The 22,256-nt window shown below is 50.6% G+C and overlaps 1 protein-coding gene across 7 annotated transcripts in view; it reads right to left on the minus strand.

The window, feature by feature from the left end:
• The window catches only part of NFIC (nuclear factor I C), an 829,310-nt gene that overhangs the window by 602,818 nt on the left and 204,236 nt on the right, over positions 1 to 22,256 (minus strand). Inside the window, exon 1 of one of the 7 annotated variants that reach the window (XM_069649463.1) lies at positions 20,874 to 21,251. The exons of 1 other annotated variant lie outside the window; for it this stretch is intronic. In XM_069649463.1, the coding sequence (XP_069505564.1) occupies positions 20,874 to 20,906 (33 nt within the window). In that variant the 5' untranslated portion in view covers positions 20,907 to 21,251. Of the gene's footprint in view, positions 1 to 20,873; positions 21,279 to 22,256 lie in introns of those variants that run through there. 5 more of the 7 variants (XM_069649458.1, XM_069649460.1, XM_069649461.1 and 2 more) reach the window with 5 other exon arrangements.

Genomic DNA, 22,256 nt, shown 5'->3' on the forward strand with positions numbered 1-22,256 from the left:
CTGAAATTGGAGTGCAGCAACAATGCCTGAAGGCAGGTAGAGTGATGCAAAATCCTCCCTGGGGAAGAGGATGACGTCAATTGGCCAGGGACGTTTGTCGACCAAGGCGAAGCATCCATCCCCGTGCCCTTTCATTGTTTCGGGCCCGGCTATGAAGTGGACATCAAAAAGACAGTGCAGTGGGATGCTACAGTCTGGAGCCTGAGAGGATGAAAGCAACCCGGGGAGAGCACCAGACCGCTTGGGGTGACTGCGGCTGCGCCCCCGCAGGGTCGGAGCGACATGTATATGTGCGCGTACTCCCCGCCGGAGCAAATCAAGATAACAGCTGATGGCCCTGCGAGAGCAAGGGCCACTCAAGAAGCGACAACAGTGTGCTCTACCTACCAGCATGGCGAAAGGGCCCTCAGCATGATCCGGGACAGATGGTGAGGGCCAAGAGGTGTTTCCACCTGGAGCAGCAACTAGACAGGGCTGCCATGATCCTCGGCCGACAGGTGGTGAACTCGAAGCACAGTGTCCAGTCCAGAGAGGCATTGAGGAGAGCCCTAGCCCTACTCTGGGCCCTGCAGCGGTGACCTCAAGAAAGTGCGCCATTCTGGAGTACTGCTGCAGTGCTCTGGTGAGAGCAGATCGACCACCTGCCAGAGCCCAGCACGATTCTAAGCACCGGCGGTGACTGTTACTATGGTCGAGCACCCAAACAAGGAAGGGCGATGGTGGCATCTCTGCCTGTGTCTGTTGTGGTGGCAGACTCCCAGCGAGGTCCTAGGATGCCTGGTGGTAATGGAGACATCAACGGTAGACGAGAAGGGCTCCAGCAGCCAGTCCCAAGGCGCAACTCGTGGGGAGTGCACAGGACACCAAGCGGAGCTACGGCACCAGCACCCGCAGGGACCACAACACCTCGACAATAGGACTTTCACCCTCTTGTTCATCGAGGCTCCACTCTGAGAAACCGGGTATCGCGGTACACCTACTATGCCGGTCCCACCACACACCTGTGACGCCAATCCAGCCCAGCGGTGGCAGCCGTGCAAGAACTGGTACACCGTTACAACAATCAGAAGGGAAGGCCAACCAGCACAGAAGTGACTTATCTCCCGGAACAGCGCCATCGAATCACGAGCTCATCATGAGTGCTTGTGCGCCCTCCTGTACTCCTGGAGGAAAGAGATGAGCCAGATCGGGAGAACATCACAGGCAAGGGGGGTGAGTGATGTCCTGTCACCCGTACCCTATAAACAGCACATGGAGCAGCCTGGATGCCCTACGACCGGCATATCGCTGCTCTGATCTGAACATCAAGGGACTATGCCGATGTGGCCCCTGGTACCAGCCAGGTGCGGCTTTGCCGGCTGTGAACTGTACCATCAATGGACCTGGACTCCGGAGATGACTCCTGAACGGACGCTGATGGAAGATGAACTGGTCTCCTGATCTCCTGCAATTGCTTAAAGAGGACTGAGTAATCCTGTGTGTTTTGATGCTGTGAACCTGCATAGTAACTACATGCTTTAAGTGGTCTCAGTAGAGAATAATACGGTGGGGCTGTGATCCCGCAGTCGCGAGGTGTGCATGGAGTGCCAGCCGCCAACCATGGTGTTGTTTGTGTAGTTGCCATCCCGAACCCCAGGTTAATAAAGGGGTTTTGCAAACGCTGTTGGAACTACCTATGTTCCTCCGGCAGCTCACCGGCCACGACTGGCACCTATTGAGTGTGTGTAGAAATGGGTTAGTAGATGTTGTGTTTGTAACTGTGGAGTTAGCCATGCATGCGTTAGTGGCATATCCTATTAGTGGCCTACCCCACAAGTCCTAAGTGATAAGTAGTTTGCTGTTCTGTAACGGGTGGGATGCATGTGTGTTTCAGCAACGTTTGTTCTTTATAAAAAAGGAGGAGTGTTAGGTGTGACCCTCCCATGTGTATTGCCCCTTTAAGGGGATGTGTCCCTCCCACGTGTGTTGCCCCTTCAAGATGGGCCATGACTGCATCATGGCCCAAGATGAATAAAGGGAGCCCCTGCAGGCACGTGAGACAGAACGGCTGCAGACTCCACAAGAGGTTGGTCTGAGTCGTGTCTCATTAACAAGGTAGGCCGCAGGCTTGCAGGCCCTGTTGCCATGGGATCCTCGTGCCAGGACGGTGGCAGAGGTCCGCATGGTCAGGAGCCTGGCAGGCTGTGCCCCCACCCCGATGGCGCTGATGTCCCATAGTGCCAAGGGGCCTGCCGGATGTCTATGGCAGGCCCCAAACCCCCACAGGCACTGGGCCTGTGTTGTGCTGCGAGGAAACAGCACCCAGGGGCGCCTGCCGGATGGCCATGGCAGGCGGCCCCCAACAGTGAGTGCATGATGGCATGATTCTTACAACACAACTACTGACGGGAATGTCAAACTGTGCCTAAGGCATTGATTATCCCACTAAACCAGACCACTGGACAGAGTTGGCCACAGGGAGAGAGTGGTCTCTAACACGACTCTTGACCACAGGCCAATCCCATAAAAGGGCCATTTTCCAGCCCAGTCCTGATTTTGTTTCAGCCTCTGCTGTTGCCGAGTGAGCGCCTGCACTTCCACGTCTCCGTTTCAAGCACGGCCGGCAGCTAGGCGCCCTGCAGACTGCGCCTGCGCTCTTCTCTCGGCGGCACGGAGCTCCGACAGGAAGGAAAAGGTTGCACACCGCGCGTCTAAAACAACAAGGCCACGTGACTGGAAGCCTGCACCACCAACAGAAAGGCCCGATCCCACGTATAATGAATTGCATAGTAAAAGAGCTACTGTGCAAGCGTTGGCAATACGTGGACCTCCGTGAGTCAGGTCAATAAAGCAGCCCTGCACTGACCTGACTTTCAGTCAGCCACACTTCGTGGCATGCCTTCTGCGTGAGTATCACTAAGTGTGGCTGGCCGGTGGGGCCGTTGGGGGGATATTTCACCAGCTAACAGACTGCATTGTGGCAAATGTGTTCTTTTTGGCAAAAATGAGTTGTTGGCCACGTTCGTGGGGGTTGGACCGTCTGAGTTCTTCACAGTCAGCCAGGGAGCAGGAGAGTTGTTTGACTTTTGGAAAGTGAAAGAGTTTGTAGTTGTTTGATCAAGATCGGAGGCAAGGGTCAGTCAATCAGTTTCAAGGAGATTTAGGGAAGTTGGATCAATTTCAAAAACAGCTGTGGTAGTAGTGGTATAGGTTAGCGAAGGTCAAAGTGGGCGGGAACTAATTCGTACGACGTTGCCTAATTAATGTGGTAAATCAGTGACGGTTCCCTTACTTTATTTAACCCCGAGCACCGTCCTGGATAGCGGTGTTGGACACCTTTATTTATGTATTTAGTAACGTCCTCCCTTCTGGGGAGTTGAACCTGGGTTGTGTGGGTAATACTCCAGTGGCACGCCATGCTGAGCTACCTTGTAGGAGTTAAGTTGCTGTAGGTCCTTTGTATAGATTACCTGGGACATAATGCTCATTGTCAAGCAGTCACAAATCCCCTTTCTCTGCACTGATATGTGCCTTCTGCAATTGATCACAGTTTTCTGCTGCCCCCTTGTCTGTACAGCTAATGGGCAGGGGGGTGATGTGTGCCTTCTGCAATTGATCACAGTTTTCTGCTGCCCCCTTGTCTGTACAGCTAATGGGCAGGGGGTGATGTGTGCCTTCTGCAATTGATCACGGGTTTCTGCTGCCACCGTGTCTGCACAGGTAATGGGCAGGGGGGTGATGTGTACCTTCTGCAATTGATCACAGGTTTCTGCTGCCACCGTGTCTGCACAGGTAATGGGCAGGGGGGTGATGTGGGCCTTCTGCAATTGATCACGGGTTTCTGCTGCCACCGTGTCTGCACAGGTAATGGGCAGGGGGGTGATGTGTGCCTTCTGCAATTGATCACGGGTTACTGCTGCCACCGTGTCTGTACAGGTAATGGGCAGGGGGGTGCGGCTATACCCCTAGGCGTGTCGCTTCAGAGGTGGGAATTGCTGGTGATTGGAAGGGGGAGGCTGCTTAAAGCTGCATGCTGTGCTGTGGGGAACAATGACCAACTAATGGTGGTTATTTAAATGCTGCATTTTCTTTCGCAGTGTTCTGGTCTGTCTTAATAGTGCTGTTGTAAACACAGCATTGTGGAGTGCAGTGGAGAAAAGGAAGGTATGGGGGAGTTTGTGTCTGGGGTCTCCGGGGAGTGAGGATGCTCGGGCAAGTGGTGCAGGAGTAGAAACATAGTTCCACTACTTACATTGTTGTTTACACTTTGACCACTGGGGGTTAGCGAGTAGCTTATACCCCTTTTGGAAGATATGGTGGGTGATGTATCATTGACACAGAGGTGCACTGCTCCTGCACGTGTTGGGGCGCTTTGGTCTTTTGTATATAACTGAACACAATGTGAAGCTACTAATGTCCATATCAGGACCCCTGGTCTCATCTAGTTCAGAAGACGTGCATGTAGGTACATCTCCTACAAAGATATTTGGGGGGCAGGCACAATCCTTATATCACGATTTAGGGTTGCTGCATTCCTTCCAGTTTGGATTTTTAGGGAGGCTCTGGGATCCTGTGCACATGTGCCCACTTTAATGAGATTTAGGTGCCATTACATCAATGCCCATTATCAATGTACCCCCATGAGGGAGCCAAGGGCGCGACTGCTCTGCTCGGCTTTAAGATGGCACAGAACTTTGAAGATTAGCATCCCTTTGTGACCTCATCCTTGGAACCGGGGTGAAAGATGGACCACATGGGCCACTGGAAGGCATGATAGATATTCAGCCTCCTCATCTCAGAGGAAGGTGCGAGGTTAAGGTTAGCGTTGTGGGTTAATGCACCTACTGCAGCTATGTGTAACCCGCAGACAGTACATTCAGCCGCCGGTGAGATACGGATACGTGTTTGGTTGCCGTGCAGGACCTGTAGTCACATCCTATCCCCTCTAGAAGGCGCCCTGTTTGATTCTCAGCACAAGCAACTTATCAACACTGAGCCCCTAGGCTTCATTTGACCTCTCCTTTTTTTTGGACAGGTGGAGCAGAGACACGGCTTACGAATGAGGGTTACCAAGGCCAGAGTGCACAAAGCACTGCATGCAGGCACTTGGAGGGACATTGGATGTTGGGTGCCCCACTTGCGACCGGCTTTTTAAAGGGTCCACCAGCCTCCAACACATTGATGCTGGCTCCACCCTTGTCAATTTCAGAGAGTGGTAGCTACAGGTGCATCAGTCTCAGGGTGATTGTATATCATTTTATCCATTTCAGAACATGTTGCACTAGTTGTATCCATAGATTGTGGGGTTCATGTGCACTTTAGAGGACTGGGGAGTGTTACGTCCATGTGAAAGTTTGAGTTTTTATTCAGTCGACTTACCAGCCCCTATGTGTATTTGAAGGAATGAGGTGGTTCTTGCATCTATGTTCAGGGAGATTTGAGGTTGTATCCGTTGTAAAGGGTTTCATGGCAGTTGTGTACATTTCAGGCTATCCGGGCCACTGCATTGGTCTAGACAAGTGTAGCCAGGGTATGCATTTTGGAGAGATGTGTGGACCCGGGACCTCTTTCACAGAGACTTAGTTGTAGCTGTGCCCTTTTCCGCGAGAATTTGGGGTAGATATCTCAATGCCAGCTAAGCTTTCGTGTGTCCATGTAAAAGCAGTTTAGGGGTGACTGTGCCCGTTTCGGAGTGATTTGGGCAACTGTTTACATGTGAGAAAGAGGGGTGGGTCCGAAGGGCATTTGTGGGTCTTTGCGTGGGTTTCTTGGAGATCAGGGGGTGCAGAGGGCGGAGCTTGAGGGCTGGTTTCCATTTGAGAGACACTTGTTACAGTCGTGGCTATATGGAAAGGTTTAGTGGCAGCTGCCTCTGCTTTCGGAGACCTGTAATTAATTGTACCCACCAAAGACAAGTAACATAGTGCAGGGCAGCTTTCACACAGGGGCACTGCCATGACATAATTTCATAAAGGAGAGTGGGGGGCCGGAGGGTGCAGTTGCCATTGCAGGAGATTTAGTGGAAGTTGTGCAGTCTAGGGCAGCTGGCACCATTGTGTGCATTGCTGGTACATTTCCCAGCCGGGCCCACTCCTGGTGATTCCGGGAAGCTCCTGGGGTAGCTCCCGGGGCAGCTCCACCAGTAGGAAAAGATTTGGAAGTTACCTTGTAGGTTTTGTGAGATTTGCGGGATGGCTGTTGCTTGTTTTGAGGAGATGTGGGTACGCGCTGCTTTTCTCTGGGCGGCATTTACACTGCGTTCGGGGGCATGGGAGGGGGATCTGGGGCTTGTCATGACAATACCAGGTGTTCCTTCAGCCACACCAAGCACATGCTCTGCCCCACTCACGTGACTAGGGTGAACAGATTTTCAAGACGAAAAACCTGGACGGCCAACAACATAAAAGAAGGACTACCCCCTCACAGGGAATGGCCATGGACACAAAATATCGTGGCAAAAAGGCTGTGGTTTTGCCGTCGCAATCCATGTAAAGGATGCAGGGACACCCCCGCAACCCCCAGCCCCATTATACCATTTAAAGGGAGATGGGGACAATCCTGCAACCCTCGCTCCCCTTAAATGGTATAAAGGGGTATACCTTTATCGGGTCAAACCACGTCATTTTTACCGCTCATGTGGTATTTTTACAGCGCTTTTATCACTGCATACCCCTCAGAGCCTGCCCGACAACCCTGCAACCCACCCCACTCAAACCACCCTCACCTCTAATAAGAATAATTAATAAGAATAATAATAATAAACCTCAGGCCACCCCACAGTATTTCCAACACTGTTCCTCCGCATACATTGCATGGTTTTGACTTGATGTTAGTTTATTACCAAAAAGAGCCTTTGCTCGGATGCTTATTACAGGCCTTGTAGTGCATTAAATCACCAACTGGTCTCTTTGGCACAATCAGTTAATGCACGTGCCTGGGACCTGTAATGTTAGGGAGTTGAGAACAACCAACTGGGACAACATATCGAGGCCATTATAATATTCATGTTCTTTTTAATTGTTGCAGACCCTTCATTCCAGCAAAACCGGTACAGGTTTTTTTTTTAAATATATATATATATATAAACTATCGAGAGGGGGGACAGGGGCTCAGTTGCGGCACTGTCCTGGCAAAACGGGGACACCTGGTCACACGTCACTTGGCGTAATCGGAAATAATAAGCCCCTCGCCAGGGACACCAGCTCCATGATGTAACCGACTTCCACCAACACCTGGCCAAGCTCCAAGGAGAACACCACCGCCTACAATGACCAACAAGGCCACACCAAACACAAACCGCACACAAACGCCATCACCCTCGCCGCTGGCATTATGCCCATCACTGCCGCAGAACGGGCGAGCTGGTAGGGTCCGGCTGGGGCAGAGGCTGTAGCGCGCAGGGGCCCAGGCAATTCGCGCGCAGTAGGTTTCACTCGCTCAATCGAGCCAGTGCCGTGGAAGGGAATGAAAGACAGAGAGTAACTGACAGAATGTAAGTGCGCAACGCCAGGGGGCGCTCCACTATTGTTGCTACGCACATCTTGCATCTCACTCACTCAAATGAACTACAACAAAAATACCGGGTTTTTTTAATTTTAAAAAAGTGTATTTTTAGCTTAAAATACCTCCTCATTGAGAATCGGAATGCGTTTTTGCTATCTAAAAATTGTCAAGCCCGGCTTCCCAGAGTGGGGAGTACACTACTCTGACTTAAAAATCTGGCATGAAGCCCTGGTCACGTTTCCGTCCAGTCTTCTTAAACTAAAGCAGAATTTCGCAGATAAACCGTGCTGAAAGGGAGCAAATATCCATGAGACGAAAAAGAGCATCCAGTCAACAGTTAAAATCAGCTCAGCCTGCACCTGGTCTCCAATGGACTCTAGAACCAGTCCATGTTGGGCCACAGCTCTAGCTGGCCAGTGACCACCGCCATCTTCCTTCACTGGGGAATTGGATTTTGTAACGGCCCAAACGTAGTGCTATTACCCTCGTGTAAATCACTCTCCTCTCCTAGTCTGGAAACCAGGGTAGAGTATCTCCTGCTTGCAGTCATATTAGGAAGTTACGCTGGCTGATGCACTGTGGGTAATACCGCGGTCACCCTCCCAGAACTCGAAGGGCTGCTAAACCTTTACCGTGAGGTGCCTGTAGGTGGCAGCAGAAGTTCATAATCTTAAAGTTCACCTGATCCACGCAGGTGCTCCTGCCACCTATCGGGGTTCCACGTCAAATCCTACACACCAATGACCAACACACATCGCAACCCCGAAAACAACAGAACGCAGTTGCGCTCATTTTTATTTTGGAGTAAAGTAAAAAAACATGTGTAAAATAAACGTAGAAACATTTTACGCAATTAATTTTACTCCACTCCACATTTTTCTTCATTTGTATGTTGAAGAGGGGGCCATGAATGCAATATCCATGTACGCCACTCCATCCTCTCCGCCATATGAATGTGACAGCATGTATGCCAGCATGACATATTCATGCTGACGTAAATGCTGGAAATTCCTATGGAATCCGGCTTCTTTTTTCACTAGCGAAAAGCCAACAGATTCCATATGAATCCATAGTAACTGCTGCCTGCCTTGTGTAAATGGTGGGCAGCCTTTACGCAATCTGCCCTGCAGTGTGCAAAAGGGAGCCATACCGACAATTTGCCAGCATTGTACTCCTCTCTTTTGCACTTTAGCGTGCAAATGACAAAAATTGTCCGGAAGGAACAAGTTTGCACCTAAGACCAGGTCCCCTGAGGGCAGTTTACAAAACGAGCTCCAGACTGGTAAGGGAAGCATGGAAGATATGGTAGTGCAAGGAAAAGTTACTGAATGTCAGTTTAGATAGATTTAGTGCCACCTATAAGCAGAAACGATTGCATTCTAGTACAGATACAGAGAAATGTCATATGAGATGGGACAAAGCCTGTAGGTGTTGTTTGGATATTTGCCCACCCATTGACTGCCCATGGCCCTGCTAATCCCTATGGCCATTCCTACCCAGTTCCTGCCCAAAACATCTCCTCATGGGAACTTTTTGACCTTGCGTTAATCAAGCCTAACCATCAAACTTTGCCCTTTGTACTGTAAATACTATGCACAACTGTAACCATAAGCAATATAACTAATCATCTAACCAACATACTCCTGTAACCAGTGCTAGCCAACCCGCTAAGTGCGCTTAACAAATGTTAAATAAATAAAGTGCCTGCCAGTGTTTTTTCAAGGCAGTCGTCTAAGAGTTAATGATTTAGGGCCTGATTCATAGATTTTTTTGCATGGTTCAAAGTGACTTTGCACTGCTGAAAAGCCACATTGCACTGCCGACGAAAACCCAGATTCATGGAACTGTGCAAAGTGTATCTTTGCAGTGCAAAGTCAGTGCAAAGTCATTTTGTACTGCAGAAATAACCACTTCTCCTTACTTTGGACTGCAAAATTAGACTTTGCACAGTTCCATGAATCAGGGTTTGTGTTGGCAGTTCAAAGGCACTTTTCAGCAGTGCAAAGTCACTTTGAACCGTGCAAAGAGTTTCATGAATCGGGCCCTTAATTGGAGTTATAAACACGCTGCAGCTGTAATACAAAAATGTTAACCACTGATGCCTTCAGCAACTTCATTTAATAATAAAATAATAATAATAATAATTTATTAGCACCATGCAGTCCCTCACTGAAGTCCTGTTTCAAACAAGCATTGGCAAAGCCAACAGTTTTGCCTTGTATATAGGTATTAGGCAGGCACTGATATTAGATGTCCACACTTGCACCATTTTCACCTGCTGCTATCAATAGCCAGTTAAAGCCATTATGGCGGTGCCTGGCAAGTGCCTTTCTCATGCCTACACCAAAGCCCAAACAGTTGGCATTGCCAATGCTTGTTAGTATTGGTGGAAAATAGACTGCCTTTAAAAAACAAGGCCTGGCCTGTGCCTTGCCCACATGCACGTGCCCTGGATATCACTTCCCGTGATGTCACTTCCCATGACATCAGCTGAGCCAAAGGATGCACCATTAGGTTAGCCCCCTCCCCTCTAGTTTTAAAAGTTGGCACCCCTGCATACATCCTAATGTTACCTAACCCGACTGATGTTGGAGAGGCCCCCGCCCCTACAAGAAGGGCAGCAGGAGGCACCTCCTCTACCGCCGCCCCAGGAGCAAGGGTGTGTGTCTGGGCAGCTGGGCTTGCGGAATACCCCTCTGTCAGTCCGGGGAGCTGGGGTTCTGCTCATGTGGTTATCCCATGGGGATGGGTAGAGTAGAGTGAGCAACCTTTACCCCCCGGGGTGGGTAGAATCCAAGAGCTGGTAGCTCCCTATCCTGGAGAGCGTAGCTGTGTAGCCCGGCTTCCGGCGTAAGCTGCTGGAGTCAAGTTCGCGTGGGCCCTACTGGCAGCACCGTCAGCCCAAGACCTTTGACCTCGAGGGGCGTACGTCGCGCGTGCCAAGGAGGGCAACCCTTTCCTGACGTTCACAGCCTGGGGAGATGGACGCCGGGGGCCGACGGTCGAGTAGTTCGGTGGGCGAGGGTTGATCAGTGAGAGGCAGAGGTTTTCATCCGCGCACTAGTTGGGTCCCTGGAAACACGGTCTTGCAGAGATGTAAACAACCAGTCGACCTTTTCAACCCGGCGGCGGTGATGGCAGCTGTTTGCTTCACCATTCAACGATGTTTGATCCTATTCAAGTGACACCTTTTTAACGCCGTATCACCTCCCCCACCCCCAACACACACCACTCCGCGCCATCTCGCTCCGCCCCCACCGCCCGTGCATTCTGGAGTGGACGTCGGTGCTCGCTGATGTTTGGGCTCTCTGTCCAAGGCCGAGTAGGCCCCAACAGTAGCATCACGCAGTGCTTTAACCCACAGCGCTACCCGCTCAAGCACTGCTCGCCACAGCTGGTGGTATCGGGCCCTGGATGCCGTTTGATAAGCACGGCGATTTCCAAGACACCTTTTTTTAAAGCAATTAGTGCTAACTTAGGTATGTGCCCGGCACTGTTCCACCTACAACAAACGACGCATTTCATTTTTCCCCAGCAGAAATCCCAAGGTGAGCGCGGAGCTGCCGGTGCCAGGGTCATGTGAAGCGGGGGAAGGGTCCATGCGGTGGGAGGGGACGGGTCAAGTTCAAGGCAGCTCTTTTCAGGAACTTTCCCTAAAGCCTTCTAAGAAGGCTGCCAGATGCATGCCTCCAGACTCCTGCAAAAGTATGCGCATGCCCCTACGCGCACGCGCGCGCGCGCGCGCGCACGGATACACGCATCACACTGATGTGCATAGTGTCGCACGCCCGCGCCTGCGCGCGCCTTTGCCAATTTAACGGATACCACAAATAAAGAAACACACCACCACACGCATAGAAAGAAACCGATAAAGACGCACAACAAGAGGCACTCACATATTTATGGAGATGCGTGCAGATACAGAAAGGTGTGCACACATGCTGGTATGCATGTAGATTCATATACATACACACACGCAAAAATGCACACATACATGCAGACAAACAGATACAGGTACAAATACGCAAAAGCACGCATAACGCGACAAACACACCCCCCACACACACGTACAAATACAGACATACGTAAATACTGACACAATTAGAAAAAGAGTGACACAGACATATATATATGTATAGGTGGGTCTACATACACAGAAGCACACACGGACTGCACACGCCCCATAGGTGCTCGCATGTGGGTTGAGTTGGGTGCTGCTGCGGTTGTCAAGAAGTGCGATTCTTGGCCAGAGACTGAAGTTCAATTGAAGCCTATTCGTTTCTCTCTGGGCCCGATTCATAGAAAAAAAAAACAAAGTCTGCGTAAACTGATTATAAAAGACTAGCGCCGGGAGCCTATTTGTGGATTTCAAAGCGCAATGTGACCTGCAGCACAAAGAAAAATGAGCTGCGCCCAGAATGCCCACAACACGCCCCCACGCAAGCAAAACTAGCGCTAACAACCTTTCAAAACTTTCTGTGAATTGACCCTGCACTTTTAAGGAAAGACATGCCCTCGTTATAGCCGGTTTTGTTAAATTTGGTAGCCCTCTAAAAGCATTCCTCTGCCCTCCAAAAACAGGCTTAGTGCCCTCCAATAATGGAAAACTTCCTGCCCTCTTCAAAATCCTACACAAAAGACCGCCCACAGGTAAAGAATCATAGACCATATTTTAAACATATGCAAAAGCATCTCGCAAAAAACAAAAACAAAAAAGTAAACAAACTTTATATTAAAAAATGAAAGGGAATCTTTTAATTCACGGCCTTCCCCAGGAAAGAGAAGGTTACAATCAGGGGCCAGATTACAGAAACTTTGCACCGGCGCAAGTGCAACGTTTGCCTGTTATTAGCACTGGGGCAAAGTTTGCCCTATTTTTAAAAACACTGGGACACATTAAAAAACCATTGCACCTCCGACAAGTGTAGTTTGGCATATTAAAATCACCAGCGTTAAAATTGCCCTAGTGCTAAAAAGATATATTTTTGATGCATTTTTGCATCAGGGCAAACTTTGCCCCAGGGCTAATACCATTCCGTGTTAGCCCTATGGCAAATTTTGCCCTGGTGAAAAAAGGGTGTGAAAATGCATCTTTTTAGCACCAGGGCAATTTTAGCCCTGGTGCTTTTAAGATGTCAATCTGCACGTGTCGATTTGCAATGGTTTTTTAAAGTGTCCCAGTGTTTTTAAAAATGAGGCAAACTTTGCCCTAGTGCTAATACTGTGCAAACTTTGCTCTTGCACCGGTGCAAAGTTTCTGTAATCTGGGCCCTGGACTTTTAAAGACAAAAGTGGGGGTGTGGGCGGAGGCAGCCCGTGGTGGCCTGGTGGGGGCCGGCCGGATGGGGGAAGTTCTCTCATGCTGGGAGAAGCTCTTCAATGATTCTGCTTTCGGTTGGGTTTCATATCGCATGCATTTATTTTTCTTGGAGGTGGGAGGGGCCAGATATGAAAGCACAAATATTTTCTGAATCAGCGTGGGTGGCTGTGAATGCACCATGGCTGTGCCAACTCGCCTTTATTACCTCTTTTTTAGTTAATCGCGGTAAGCAGTGTGTGTGTGTGTGTGTGTGTGAGAGAGAGAGAGAGAGAGACAGAGAGAGAGGGAGAGAGAGAGAGAGAGAGAGAGAGGGAAAGGGCGGACAAGCGAAACGCTGGGCCCGCCAAAATCCGTAACACGAGGCTCTCTCCAACGGAGCGGCCATGTTGGCCAAGTTTTTGACTTAACCCAATCATTGAACCTAACTCCAGGGAGCGGTGAGAGCGCTTTGCAACAGAATCGCAGAGAGGTTGTGGTAAAGTAATATAAAACAAAAACACACACACACACACCACCATCACCCACCCACAAACTAAAACCTAAGACCTCGCTTTCTTTGGCGGACAAAGATTTGGCACAGCACTGTAATTAAAAAAAAGAGAGAGAGAGAGAGAGAGAGAGAGAGAGAGAGAGAGAGAGAAAATCGCACAGGCCTGGCAAAGGCTTGCAGTCGCCGGACCGCAGTAGGCCTGGCACAATCACACACTGACGTCGTGTGGGCCCAGAATCAAGGGGCGGAGGGGAAAACCACACTTCATCAGATCCTTGGCTGCCCTATTAAAACATTCAAAACAAAAACAGATTCCCAAACCCAAGTGTGGCGCGCTGGGCCTTGCGTGGCCTTCCAAAGAGTTAACCACGGGCAGTGCCAGTCTGGGTGGAGCAGGGCCTCGCTCAGCAGAACGAAAGGAATGCCAACGACACGGAAAACCGTAGAGGCAGAGGCTGGGAAGCCAAACACAAAAGGTTCTTTCTTATAATGGCATTTCCCTTTACAAAGGTTTGTTTGCGGCCTATGCATCCAGCCCTGGCAAATGGAACCGGTGGCACGGTCCAGCTTCTCTTCAGAGGAGAAGTGAACAAAAATAAATGATGTATATATCATTTAGGCATTCCTGCATTTGTGATGAGAGATGGAATTTTTTGCAAACGTTGATGAGATGTGGTTAATTTATGGCAAAAGTATGGGCAAATGTTTCATCATCTTTATTGAGCAGAGTTAGATCACCTTCAACACGGATTCCAACACAATATCGAGTGCCACCCGTTAATAAGTAGATGCCAGTGCGTGTCCAGGGAGTGGCCTGGGGTGGCACGTGCTACCCGTGGAATCTGATTGGCCACCCCATTACCCTAAACTATGATCATTATGTGTGTGCGCTCGTACTTCATACCACCCCTGCCTAGGCCAATGCCCCACTTGGGCCCCCCCGAGTCAAAAGAGTCTGGACACAGCAGCTACATAGGCACTAGCCTCTGTATTTCCTTGGTGACAGTGGATAGCACAGGGACGTCATTTGGGGGTCGCCAGAGGTCGCAACTGAGACCTCTGAGGTCTCCCTTGCGACCTCTGTGGTCCCCCTTGCGACCTCTAGAAAAAAAAAAGAAATAAAAAAGATTGGGTTTTTTTAACTTTTTTTTTTGTAATGCAAGCTCCTGGGCTGTGGCCAGCACCATGTTGCTCTTTAGTTTTGGAGTGGCTGGCTTTCTTGTTAAAGCCCCTTAAAAAAAGAAGAAAAGGAGTGACACAAGTCTAACACTTTCGGCACTGACCCCAAATAAGAAAGATTAGGAAAACCAAATAATGTGTCTTTCTGGAATTCTATACAATAATTGATACTCATTAAAGGTTTATTTCAGGCACACTTCAAGGGGTGAGTCACTGATTTAGTCTGTTCTTAAACACCTCAAATCAGCCTTTCATCCTTCTGAGGTCGATACATGAGTACCAACACAGGTTGGGTGATATTGGGTGTATATTTTTTCTATATAAAGCGCTAAAGCGTAAGTGCTATATAATAACACATCATTATCATTTGGTCATGGATGTCTGCTTGCATTCACAGTAATTTGGTAATACGGGCCTATACACACTGATCCTAACGATACATATGGCTATCCATTCTTGTATGAAATGTACATCACATTATAGCGATATCGTAACCATATTTTTTGTAGTGTACAATGCTATGCGATAGCACTTCCTGTTTTGTCAACGGGTGAAAGGTTGCGTTCCATCGCATTCCGTGATATCACTTCGGGGTGCGATCAAATGACATCACTTCCTGTGATGTCACCAGGGGTCAAGGGTCGTCTGATGTCACTTCTGCTACCCGTGGCATTTTGGTGAAATGACGTCCCTGAGATAGCACCAGACGCAGCCAAAAGATGCTTCAGGGCACTAGCAGTGCATCGAAGAGTAAGAGGGGCAGCGTGGGACAAAGTGTGGCCTACACAACATTCACAGCAGGTGATAGGCCACATTCATGGATGATGGGAGAGCACACACAAAGGCAAAGGACCCGCCACCGCCCATGGCCGATCCAAACACACAAAATGCTGGTGTGGGTCCGTTTTTTCGGCCAAAGTGGACCACCTTTTTGGCCAATTTGATGAGTTACCTCACTATGCGGCTAGTAGTTTTAACCAGTGTTGCTGAATAAAAATTCTTTAAAAGGGCACATTTTGCATCACACTTTATAAAAAAAAACTCCCCCTTGGGAACTACTCCAACAGGGTCCCAAAAGGAATGAATAGCCATTTGCAACTGTGGGACACTTTTTCATTGGTGCCCGAGACAATTGTATGGCACAGTCCGACCCTGGCTTCAGGGGGTGTGGTGAGGGCAACTCCAGCAAGTAGTTTGGGAAAGACTATATTTATATAATATGCAACACACAAACGCACACACAAACACAAACACACAGAGCATGTATTCCGTGCAAATGAAATTGATACACCCACAGGCCCACAGATCTTTTGAGTCTAACACTGTGAAAAGAAAACAAATTCACAGATAGCCTCAGCCCCCCACTTCCCCGCGGCCCCTCTAAATACACGCAGACGCGCGCAAGAAAAGACGCCCCTGGACTGGAGAAGGCTGTGTCCAGTGGGGCGCAAGCGAGGCCCCCGCCACCCACAGCATACGCACTCCTGTTTACCTCGCTAAGGGCCTGATTTACAAAACGTTTCACGGTGGCATTGCGCCATGTACAACGCTTTTGTAAATCAGACCAAACATGTTCGCGTTTTTAAACGGGGTGCCTATTGCTCACCTTAGAGTGAAATCCCATCCCCCCACCAACCCCATCTCAAACAATACGGACGACAAAGGGGGACCCCGAACCTGCCCGTCTGTGCCATTCGCACAGCCAGTGCGAACACACTACAGATTTTCTCTGTGCAAAAGCTGCTAATGTTTGCCAAGAATGTTGTCAAACTTTGCGAGGCGCGCCTGAAACTGTGCCCACTTATTGTGAAGACTCCATATGGCGCTGTGAAATATACAGTATAATATCCCCGCTCTGGGCACTCCATTCGAGCTAAAAAAAAAAAAAAAAGGCGCGCAATACACAAACTGCGCAGCGAGGAGCGCTACAGTCCTCAAACTGAAAAGGGCAGTTGTTTTTTCTTTATGTAAAGTCGTCACTTCTATAGACACCCCCATCAACAGGCGGGGTCGGCCTGGGACACAACATTGTCTCGAGCACTCGAGCACCAATAGAAAAGTGGCCCACAGTTGCAAATGGCAATTTGTTCCTTTTGTGACAGACTTTTTCAGGAGTACCAAAGGGGGTGGTTTTTGATAAATGTGACGCACATTGTACATTTTAAAAAATATGTATTCTGTAGCAATGGCCCAAACTACTAACTACTTGGCGAAGTAAATTCAAACTGGCAAGACTGCCCAAAAATGAGGCCCATTTTCACCCAAAAAACAAGCCGACGCTAGCATTTTGTGTGTTTGGTTCGGGCACTGGCCTATTGCCCTATAGGCCAGTCCAAGCCTGTCAATAGGACACACTTGAGGCATCGCAGGGAAATCGTTCTGTCTGCAGCAATCGCAACCATGGCAGGGATGGTGCGTGTGTGCGTGTGTGGCGTGCACACAGAAGCATCCCTTACGTGCACACAAAGCCAGCCACGCGCCTGTGGATCGGTTGCATAAAGCGCCAACATCATGCCTTGCAGGAGCTTCTCAGCGCCTGGAGATAGGGAGTGCAACTAGGGCACGTCTGGGCCTGACCCAAGCCGTACAGAGTGAATCCTAGAAACAGAAAAGGCTTCCGTGTTCCGGGATTTCATATAGCGCCTATTGCTGGCGTTCGGCGCGTTTATACACGATGCCAGTTGTGAGCGAAAGAGGCAGTGGGTCACATAGACAGGGATATGGTTTATCCACACAGCCAGAGTGGCATTGCCCCGTTGTTGTCTTCTATTCGCATAATGCCTGGCACCCTGCCCACACACCACTGCATATGATCATAGAATGCCCCCAACATACAACGCCACATTGGGAACACTTTATTGTAAAATACTACCCTCCAGCGAACCCACGCAACACCTCATCAACTGCCTACACCGCCCCCCCCCCAAAAAAAGGCCACCGCAAGGCAAACTGCAGTGGTGAGAGGGGGTGCCCGCCACAGACACACAGCCACTGGGAGATTCCACGGAGACGGGGTGATATGGGCATGATTTGAGATATTCCCAATTCCAGAGTGCCCTGGCCAACGGTAGAGGGTTGAGAGGGGGGGGCGGGGGGGGGGGCGCAACCTTACTGAAATGGAGTCCTTGTGCGGTCGGGGGTATTGCATCGCCCACCTCACCTGTCCCCAGAGCGAGGATCATTTCGATAAACACACTGCACGTTAAGTTAAACAAATATATATATAACATTCCAAGTAAAAGCACACACACAGGCCTCGACGCTCGACGGTGGCACTCGCCCATCTGGGCTGGCAGCCACGACTAGGCCGACGGACTATCTCGCCCACACCACACACAAACACCCGTGGGCACCTGGCAGAGACACGCATCCCTCGTGTGAACTCCAGGGTAGGAGGGGGCATCTTTCTAAACACCCCTCCACCATTCACACCAAACACACAAACACGCACTCACATGCTGCCCGCTGGAGCGCCATTTGCAGGCCCCATTGAAAAGAAACTACCTTTATTCATAATGTCCCGCGGGCCAAGATCGGATGCCAGCCATGCACGTTGCACTCCGCATGCCAGGGGCACGGGTTGGCAGGAAAATTTCACGAGCATATGGAAAACAGCCTCGACAGACCCGGGATGCCCACAGACAACAGAGGCAAAATAGCAGCGCCATTCTCCCCGCAGGACAGCAGTGCCAGCCTCACTGCTTGGGCCCAGGAATGTTGGGAGAGAAACCGCACATACTCCATTAAAGACCACGAATCGCCATATAGTGAAAATGTGTTGGCAGTGCCAGGCTCCCCGCGGAATGCACAGGTGGGCTGGATGAGAAATACCACATCGTATATGGAACACGGCACCTGTAAACAAACGACGCGCCATGTATTTTCGAAAACCACTGCAACGCGAAAAGAGTACTGTGGCAGTGCCAGCCTTGTTGCACTGCGTATAGTCGGCGTGCGGGGCGGGAAGCAGGCATATAAGAAGGGAAACACGATTCCTCAAAACATGAATTAGGCACTCAATAAAAACACCACTGACCCCCTAAAAAATGGATCTAAAATTATTTTAAAAGTATGTTGGGAGTGCCAGGCTCCAGCGATGCGGCACAGAGCGTTGAAGGGGAAAGGCCCCATGATTGCAAGGGCCACAGACACACAAACAAAAAATGCGCAAAAGAAAAATAATGCCAGAAAAAAGCACATACACCAACGTATCTTGGCACTGCCAACCTCGCCAGTCTCCTCATTAGAGGACCAGGAACGAGCAAATGTGTCCAGTAAATGTAACATTTATGTTATGTTACGGAAATGCGCTTAAATTATCATAAAATAAGAATGCCCGTCTTCAAATGCGCTCCCGCGAAAAGTGGGCCGCAAACACAACTATGCCCGGGCAATGCCACCATCTCGGCATAGCCAGCGTAATTGAGATAGACCTATAACAGACCTGTTCAGATAAAAAAGGGTTTTTTTAAAAAAAAAATGGATTGCAGATTGCCCCCCTACTCCAGCAGCACCCCAAAAAAAGTCCCTACACCCATCAGACGAGACCTGCCCCTTCCGACATGGCGCCTAACACGAGAGCCCATGTGTTCATTCCAAACACACACGTGCAGACGAGGGACGCTTTCAAGATGAGTGCCACACTAGCGCACCACACCGTGCGCAGCCCTCGCCACAGAATGCGCACCTAACAGCAGAACTCGCATTACACGCACCCGCAATATGCGCATAGAGACCACAAACGCGCGCTGGCACCCCCACGTGGCCCGGCTCCCCCTGCCCAGCCAAAGGAGGTGACACGAACCATACCGGCGTGCCCCCCTACCCGCCGTAAAAGGAGGCGATTCCCCTCCCCACTAACACACACAGAGGTGCCCTGGCAGTGCCAACCTTAATCCCTGGGCGGACTACCGGGCAGCGAGTGCCAGCCTTATGAGAAGTAGCATTTTCTCAACAAGAAAACGCATCCCGCCTCACCAGCTCCCCGCGGCGTGCTCATATACACAGCCCAAAACTACACTGGCAGTGCCAGCTCTGCCCTCTTCTGCATATCCCGGAGAAGGTGCGATATTTACAAATCACCATATTTACAAACAATGTCTTCGAAATAGCGCCCCACTTCTTCCCGAGCACCCCAAACGCTTTCACAAATGCACGCCATAATGCGCGCCCTGGCACTGCCAACCCCAATCTCTTCTACACAAACGTGGGCAAGGGAAACACCTTTATGTCAGGGAAACATGCGTAAAATAACCCAATGTCTTCATCGCCAGCACACTGGGAAATGCACAGGGCGACACAGCACGTGGCATGCAGTGCCATCCACGATCTCTTCTTCACAGCCCGGGGCGGCGTGGTATACCCATGCCAGACAGACACAAAGAGAAATAAAGGTACCCCACAGAAAACACCAGGGCTCCTCTCCCCCCAACAGTACAATCGAGTGCATGCACAGCAAAGCAACCTGGCAGTGCCAACCTGCCTCTGCTAAGTAGTCCAGGATAGGTGCAATGTAATAGATCGACGAAGAACTAACATTCTATAAAAAAATAACGCCTCTTGCCCCGACAGCACCCCCAAAAAGTGCCACGGGCAAAATGTGCACTGGCACTGCCAAACTCTTTCTTTCTTCTGCAGAGTCAAGAAGAGTGGCTACAAGTCCATATTATCATTATGTTTTTACCTTAAAATAATATATCTTCAATTCAAGAGCCAAGGGGCACCCCCCTCCCCATCCCCTCTGCAGCCCCCCCCAAAGAAAAGTCCCTGGCGCTTCCAACATCTGTCTGGTGACGCGGGGCAAGACAACCACCGCAGGAAGGAACATGCAGAAAAAGTCTTGCTTTTTAATCACTAGCCCGTCACCAGCACCTGGTACAGTGCACCCGCAGGTCTCCCCAAAAGTGCCCTGGCACTGCCAACCTCTCCCCTTTTCAGAGCATGGGGAATGCGTGCTATGCCCATATGAGACAGCCCGGGCAGAACACCATTATCATTTTCATAAAATAATGTCCCTCCCTCCTACTAAGTGCTCAGCCCCCAAAAGTGCCTTGGCACTGCCGCCCTCTCTCTTCTGCAGAGAGCAGGGACGGCGAGGTGCCGTCATAGCGGACAGACTGGGACCGCATTAAATATCATTTCCCAAAAGTAACCCCCCTCCCTCACCGGCCCCCCACCCACTCGCCAGCAGCCGAGACAGAGCGCGCACACACACACGCACACCCCAAAAGTACCCTGGCAGTGCCAACCTCTCTCCTGCATAGCCAGGGGCGGGGGAGGGGAGGAAAGCCCGCCCTTTTCTCTGCCCCAAAAAGTATTTGCATGCTTCTGGAAAATGCCCAAAGTCTTCAGCTTTTGGGGTGATGCCCAGCGGTGCCCGGGGAATGCCCATCGGGGCCTTACCTGGGTGAGGCACAAGGGAGAGGAGTACATCATGGTGTGCAGAAGCGGCAGCTGCCCAGCCTGGAAAGTTACTGAGTCATTTGACGGCAGCAGTGGGGGCCCGGGCTCTGCCGCCCGGAGTCCGACTGGGGGGTCCCAGGGAGCGGGGGCCACGGGGACCGCCTGCCCATCCAGTGGGGGCGCCTCGGTTCTATGTGCCCAGGCAGCGGGGGCAGCAAGCAGGGCAGAGCGGGCCACCGGGGGGGACCTGCTCCATTTGGGAAATGGGCAGAGATCGAGAAAGAATGAAAAAAATGAGAAAAGGGAGGGAGGGAGCGGTGGGTGGGGAGGGCGCAGGCTGACGTGGGAGGACGGCCCGGCCCGGAGACGGCCCCTTTAAAGCGGCAGGGAGCCCCGGGAGGGCCGGGGTCAGGGCAGGACACGGGGTGGGGGCAGCTCCTGCCGCAGGGGGAGGCGCTCACTGACAGCGGGAGGTGGGGCCCTGGGTGGGAGGGGCCTAGGGACACGAGCAGAGCCGAGGAAACAGGATGAAGGAGGAGAGCCTGGGGACAGGAGGAGCGCAGAAAGGGGTTTGATGGCGAATGGGAGGAACTGAGGGAGCAGGAGAGGCAGTGGGGAGCGGGATCGGGAACAGAATGGAGGAGGAGCAAGCGGCGGGGGCAAAAGGGGGCGTGAAAGGCAGCCAGAACGGCTGGGGATGAGACGGGAGTCCGAAAATTAGAGTGCCTAGGGAACAGGCAGGCGGGAACGGGGCAGTTGAAGACTAGGGATCAGGAAGGACTGGCACAGTGGGAGACTAGGGTGCAGAAGTGAGGCATCAGTGTGGGTTAGCAGGGATAGGAGAGACCGGGGCAGTGGGGGACTACTGAACTGTAGTGTCTGGTGCAGCGGGAGGCCAGGAAACAGGACGAAGGAGATCACATTTAAGTGACGGCTTGGCCAGAAGGGTTGGATGTGGAGAAACAAGGCTCAGGGTAAAAGAAAGGGCTAAGAAAACAAGCACGGGCAAAGCCAACCGTTTCGATTTTTATCTTGTGTAGGTATGAGATATGCATATTTATGGTGTTAGTATTCGGGAATATTATGTCAGTGTCTACCAACTGCCGGTCTGAACCTATTCAAGAGCCAAACTCTTGTCTTTTGCAACGCATGCTTTTGACAAGAATTCAGTGGAAGGAACAGATTTGAGGTCACACATAGTGCTTATAAATCGAGTGGCTCAAATGTCACTTGGTTAAGACATGTTTATTACTCCTGGAGCTGGGTTACAGCTGTATTTCCGACATTACCTTTCAGAAAGCTGCTTAGAAATAACATTGGAACAGTGGTCGAAGTAGGCGGGAGCGGGTGGGAGCAGTGCTCCTCTACTTTAAAAAAAATGTT

The sequence above is a fragment of the Ambystoma mexicanum genome, chromosome 1p (genome assembly GCF_040938575.1).
Source record: "Ambystoma mexicanum isolate Mex_15411 chromosome 1p, UKY_AmexF1_1, whole genome shotgun sequence".
NCBI classification, from domain to species: Eukaryota; Metazoa; Chordata; class Amphibia; order Caudata; family Ambystomatidae; genus Ambystoma; species Ambystoma mexicanum.